Raw genomic sequence first — 6,478 nt, 5'->3', positions numbered from 1 at the left:
GGCGAGGAGGGAAGCCGGCCAGGGGGGCGGGCAGACAGCTCACCTCGGGGTAGCAGTCCTTCGCTAACACCTGTAACATCGCCGTCTTCCCACACTGCACGTCCCCCACCAAAACGAGTTTACATCTGGCCACGACTGGCTGGGGGGCCCGTCTTTCCTTCATGACTGTAGCCGCCGCGGGACGTGCACGCCGGTGCCGAGAGGAGAGGATTGCGCCAGGTGCGTCTCAGCACGAGAACCAGCTGGATTCCCTGCCTCGCTCCAACTGAAGAGGAGGCCGGCACAGCCCCCTTATATCTGCCTGGGCGAGCCAATCAGAAGAGGAGGCGGACTCTGTCAGAGCCAATCCCGGAGGTGGGATCCCCTCCGGCAGCCAATGGCAGGAGGATCTGAGTCAGCGCCCTTTTCTTCCCTTCCCTTTCTCTTAAAGCTGCACCTTCCTCTGGAAGGGGATTCCCACGTTTTGCAATTGTATTAGGGAAGAGGGAAGGGACTTGAAGGGACTTGGTCTTGAGTGTCCACCAATTAGTGTCAAAAACTAGCCATGAAGGTAGAGTGTGAGGTCAAGCTAGAGCTGCCCCAGAAGAGGAGGACCCACCTGAGCCATGGGCAGGTGGCACCCCTGGGTGGGGTGGGGGCAGAGATCTCTGACCTATTTGTTCCCTCTAATCCCCATCCAAACCAGTCCCCACTCTTGGCTTCCCCTCCCAGAAGCTTCTGCTCTGTGCCTTTATCAGTTCCTGCGATTCCCCTTTCAATTCCTGAGTCTCTTCCTCAGGAATCACCTTCGCCAAAAATAAATAAGAAAGCCTCTCGCATCATCTGGAAAAACCCCACACAGGCCCTGACCCAGAGATGGGCAGAGAGAAAGGAATGAGAGTGGGGTTGGGAGAAACGGTGACACCAAAGCAAACAAAGTCTCTGTCTGTTGGGCCAGACAACCTCTCACCCCATGCCTGGCAGGAGCTGCTGAGGTGTTTGTTCCGCTGCCGGGTTCAGCTCCCCGGATGAATCAGGCGCAGGTCCAGTTCCACGTGACACCTACTGATACCAATATGTGTCACCTGATTAAAGTCCAGGCTGGGCCTGGGGTTTGGGGATTAGAAAACTGAAGGGCAACCTAAAGTTGAGATGAGCTACATAATAACTGCCTATATCACCTGCCCCTCAGAGCCCTTGCAAGTTAAGGTGCCAGTCCACTAGACGGAATCATGGGATGTACACAGCTCGAATGACTCACTGCTTATTCGCAACCACAATAGCTCAAAGAAGGCCTTCTGGTTATCAGGGTAAAATGAGACTGACGGTGAGCAAAAGTGAAAGCCCTCAGAGTTCATCCTTAGATCCCTTCCCCGTGGTGAGCCCGGCACCTCTGGAGCAGGCTCTGGGTCTTATTCCATCTGAGCTTACTCTTAATTCACCATCATTGCTGCCCCACCAAGGGATATTTTCTCTGTTATAAAGGATGTTTAAAATCCTTCCCCAGACCCAAAAGGACAGGTCTCTTAGGGTGAGATTCCCGGTGCCCACTATAGACAGGAGAATGGATGCTATTTTGAGAATAGCCAATGTTTCCCCTATCAAATCCTGTGGCATCCAAGTCCACAGTCCATGTTTGTCTGAGAGATCTGAGGCCAAGACCTTCACTGTCCTCTACCCATCTCCTCAGGTCCCCCTGCCAGGGATCAGGATTCAGCTAAGGGAGACTCCAAGGTAGAAAGGGGAGTGATCCAGCCCTAGCTTGTTTGGCCCAGTGGATAGAGCTCGGCAGCGGACTGAAGGGTCCTGGATGCTATGTACCTAGTACCTCTGTTGGTTGCGGGCTTGAGCTTCCGGGGCCCTAGTCTGGGAGCATGCGGGAGGCAGCCAATCAGTGTGTGTCTCTCTGTGTCTCCCCCTCCCTTCTACTTTTTCTAGGAATCAATGGAAAAATATTCTCGAGTGAGGATTAACAAAAACAAACAAAGGAAAGAAAGGAAGAAAGAAAGAAAGAAAGAAAGAAAGAAAAGAAAGGGAGATGGCGAGAGGAAGGAAGAAAGGAAGGAAGGAAGGAAGGAAGGAAGGAAGGAAGGAAGGAAGGAAGGAAGGAAGGAAGGAAGGAAGGAAGGAAGGAAGGAAGGAAGGAAGGAAGGAAGGAAGGAAGGAAGGAAGGAAGGAAGGAAGGAAGGAAGGAAGGAAGGAAGGAAGGAAGGAAGGAAGGAAGGAAGGAAGGAAGGAAGGAAAAGAAAGGGAGTTACCCAGGTGCTGCCATCCTCTTCCAGGCTCTCCGGAAGCTTCTCCTCCCTACCTTTCCCCAGGTCTCAGATAATGTTCCATCTATAGAATTTGTCCTCTTCTTGCCCTTTTCAGCAGCCTGACAGCCTCTGAGCTGCCCATAAGTATGGTTTGGGAGAGTTCCAGGAACAGCTGTAAGATCACAGACTGCTCAACCTGGAGCCCTTCCCCGCAGCCTGACCTTTTCCTCCTGTTCCCACCCTCTGTCTCCTCTGGACTCAGTTCTCCAGGCACCAGTGGGGTTCCCATGCACCCTGTTAACCCTTAACTGGGTTACCTCCAATGGCAGCCCCAAAAGTTTTAGCTCCCGCTCCCCCATGTTCTCTACCAGCCTCCCCTACACACACGCCCTCCACCAGCCACTCACCAAAAAAAAAAAAAAAAAAAAAAAAAAAAAAAATCAATGGAAGTAAAAACTGTTCCTGCAATGCAAACAGCTCCTCTGGCTTCTGGCTTCTGACCAGACTCCGTGCCTGAGCTCCTCTGAGATGGAAATTCTGGGAGCTGGTGTTCTCACTGGTTCTTCCCTGGGTGGCAGCATTTCAGGGGAGGGCACCCCCCACCATGGCTGACTCGCAAGATGTGTCTCTGAAGATGTTTTGTGGGTGACAGGTTGATGAGTTGTGGTGGGGAAAGCGGTATGAGTTTGTGTTAGGTCAGAAGTTAATGTGGCCGAAACCGGTTTGGCTCAGTGGATAGAGCGTCGGCCTGCGGACTGAGAGGTCCCAGGTTCGATTCCGGTCAAGGGCCTGTACCTTGGTTGCGGGCACATCCCCAGTGGGGAGTGTGCAGGAGGCAGCTGGTCGATGTTTCTCTCTCATCGATGTTTCTGGCTCTCTATCTCTCTCCTTTCCTCTCTGTAAAAACTCAATAAAATATATTAAAAAAAAAAGAAGTTAATGTGACAACATGACAAGAGGATGGAACCAAAGGTCGGCCGTTCTGGCTGTTGGGCCCAGCTGGGCCCTTAATAAGCTGTGTGTATTTGGGTACGTCACTTCCCTCTCTGGGCCCATTTCCTTAAACTTATTGCAAGGGATTTGAACTAGAGAAGGGGTTTCTAGCCATTCTTTTTTTAGCAGTTAGACTCCCTTTCCCCAAGTCTATTTAAACCTCTTTTAAGTGTCTTTATTTTAAAATCTATAGCCAGAGAAATACATTTACAAGATGTCGCTTTTCTATCAAGACCAGAAGAGTTTAAAACAAGGTTATACGGCCCTGGCTGGTGTGCTAAGTGGTTAGAGTGTTGTCCTGCGCACCTGAAGGGTCTCCGGTTCGATTCCTGGTCAAGGGCATGTACCTGGTTGCAGGTTCAATCCTGACCCCGCCCCAATTTCCCCATGGGGGTGTGTGCAGAAGGCAACCAATCATTGTGTCTCACATCGATGTTTCTCTCTCTCTCTCTCTCTCTCTCTCCCCCCACCTCCCATTTTCTCTGAAAAAAAAATCAATGGAATATGGGTAATATCCTCTGGTGAGGATTAACAAAAACAAATAAAAAACAAGTTGTTATACTTGCTCTGGCCAGGTAGCTCAGGTGGTTAGAGCATCGTCCCAAATACACCAAGGTTTCAGGTTAGATCCCTGGTCAGAGCACATACAAGAGTCAACCAATGAACACAAAAATAAGTGGAACAACAATAAATCCATCTCTGTCTCTCTCTGTCCCTTCCTCACTCACTCTCAAATCAATAATAAAAAGTAAAGTAAGGTTATACTTGAGAAGCCAGCCACAAAAGATCATATATTATAGGATTACATTTGTATGAAATGTCTAGAGTAGCCAAACCCAAAGAAAAATAGATTAGGGGATGCCTAGAGCCGTAGGGGTTGAGGGGAATGGAGAGTGACTACTAATGGGTATGGGCTTTATTTTTGGAGTGATGAAAATCTTCTAAATTTGATTATGATGATGGTTGTAAAAATTCTGTGAATACACTAAAACCACTGGATTATACAGTGTAAAGTGGTGAATAGTTGCTTTTTTTTTTTTTTGGTGTAGAAATGTGCAAGCATTTTAAAAGGTAGAAAAAAAAGCCGAACAGGTGTGGCTCAGTGGTTGACCATCGACCCATGAATCAAGAGGTCCCTGGTTTGATTCCTGGTCAGGGCACATGCCTGTGATGCGGGCTTGATCCCCAGTGTTTCTCTCTCATCAGTATTTCCACCTCTCTAAAAATTCAATTAAAAAAACATATTTTTAACAAAAATAATAAAAATAAAAGGTAGAAGGAATAATACAACGAAGCCCTATGTATCCATTACCCAGCTTCAACAATTATCAGCATAATCTTACTTCAGCTATATCCCAACCCACTTCTCCCTCCTACCCCTCCTGTATTGGATGGTTTTAAAACAAATGTTGGACATCCCATCGTTTAATCCATTGATATTTCAGTACTCATCTCTAAAAGCAAAAGACTCTTTGTTTACACAACCACAATACCATGATCACAACTAAAACAAAATAACTCAATGTCACCAAATATCTAGTCAATGTTAAAATTCCCCTACTTGTGTCATATATCCGTTTATTCAAACCAGAATCTAAACAAGGTCCACACATTGAATTCATTGAATTTAGTTGATATGGCTCTTAAGTTTCTTTTCTTTTATAGGTTCCACTAACCCCTTCCCTTTTTTCTTGTAATTTATTTGTTGAACAAATAGGTTGTTTATTCTATGATGTATTGCATATTCTGGATTTTGCTGATAGTATTTCCATAGTGTTTTTACATGTAGTAAACTCCTTTACAACTTAAATCCTATGCAGAAACTCAGAACACACACACAAAACGATGCAAAACAAAATTGCTCTGGTTGAATCAGAATGAGAAATTTGGCCGAAACCGGTTTGGCTCAGTGGCTAGAGCGTCAGCCTGCAGACTGAAGGGTCCCAGGTTCAATTCTAGTCAAGGGCATGTACCTGGGTTGCGGGCACATCCCCCATGGGGGGTGTGCAGGAGGCAGCTGATCGATGTTTCTAACTCTCTATCTCTCTCCCTTCCTCTGTAAAAAATCAATAAAATATATTTTTTAAAAAATGAGAAATTTGAAGGGGGTTCATACCCCACCCCCTCCTGAAACAAACCCTAGGGAACAGAGTTTAAAAACCACTAGCCTACAGAGAGAGAGAGAGAGAGAGAGAGAGAGAGAGAGAGAGAGAGAGAGAGAAAGGACCACGTGTTCAACGCTCAGGGCTGCCCTATCTTTTTTTGACTCTGATTACTGTGATAAATTCCTAATCTGGGACAGTGACATGGCACACAAAGGGGTTCAGGATGGGTACAAATTCAAGTTCGCTCTGACTCTTACCAGGGGGTACACAAGCCCAGTACTTTCTGTGCCCTAGGGATCCTCACAGAGAGCTTCCAGGCGCCCTGCCACCTGTGTCCCCCAGGAGTCCGGCAGGGCCAAGCCCATTTTCCCTGTCCCTTAATATGACTCAGGTGCTCCGCTCCTGGTCCTAAGCCATACACTTCTCATGATCTCGGATCTGTGGCCCCTGGCACTTGGGAACACCGGACCTTTTAACTGGGCATTTTTAGCTGGAGCAGCTACTAGAGTCATAACCAGGTTTTTAAGACTCAGTCTCTGTCTTCAAGGAGTTTACAGCTATGAGGGGAGATTAAGCAAGAGCCTTGTGGGTAAGGGGGCAGAGCTGGTTAGGTCAGTGGTTCTCAGCCTTGGTGGCACATTGAATCACCTGGGAGTCTTTTTAAAATCCTGATTTCTGGGCCTCATCCTCCGGAAATTCTGTTTCTTTGTTATGGGGTGAGGCCACAATATTAGTAACAAAGAAACAGAATTTCCGGAGGATGAGGCCCAGAAATCAGGATTTTAAAAAGATTCCCAGGTGATTCTAACATGCAGCCAAGGTTGAGAGCCACTGGGTTAGGTGATTGGGGAAGGCTTACTAATATAGAAGAGGGTGGTTTCCTCAATCCTGACAAGATTAGTTGAGGAAGAATGTGGATACAGGAAAATGCTAACCATACCCAAAGACGAAAGAATCAATACAATCTTTTGAAACAGACATGGGGGTGGGGGAGGCAATTTGCTTGAGAACATATTTAGGAAAGGAAATCTGATGCTCAAATAGTATAAAATGCAAAATTCCAAAATGTAAGAAAACCACAGGCCCAAAATGGTGTTACTCATGCTAAAAGCCCATGATACTAAACCTAGTATCTACAGTTTCTGA

The 6,478-nt window shown here is 47.0% G+C and overlaps 1 protein-coding gene across 1 annotated transcript in view; it reads right to left on the bottom strand.

Moving 5' to 3' along the window:
- RND1 (Rho family GTPase 1) overlaps positions 1-285 on the bottom strand; it is a 6,665-nt gene extending 6,380 nt beyond the window's left edge. Inside the window, exon 1 of the mRNA XM_006755474.2 lies at positions 44-285. Coding sequence (XP_006755537.1) covers positions 44-163 — 120 coding nt within the window. The 5' untranslated portion in view covers positions 164-285. The remainder of the gene's footprint in view (positions 1-43) is intronic.
- Positions 286-6,478: the final 6,193 nt, after the last annotated feature.

Source organism: Myotis davidii, unplaced genomic scaffold (assembly GCF_000327345.1).
Source record: "Myotis davidii unplaced genomic scaffold, ASM32734v1 scaffold290, whole genome shotgun sequence".
Taxonomy (NCBI): Eukaryota; Metazoa; Chordata; class Mammalia; order Chiroptera; family Vespertilionidae; genus Myotis; species Myotis davidii.
Note: the sequence above shows the minus strand (reverse complement) of the source record. Positions and strands in the feature narration are given on the sequence as shown.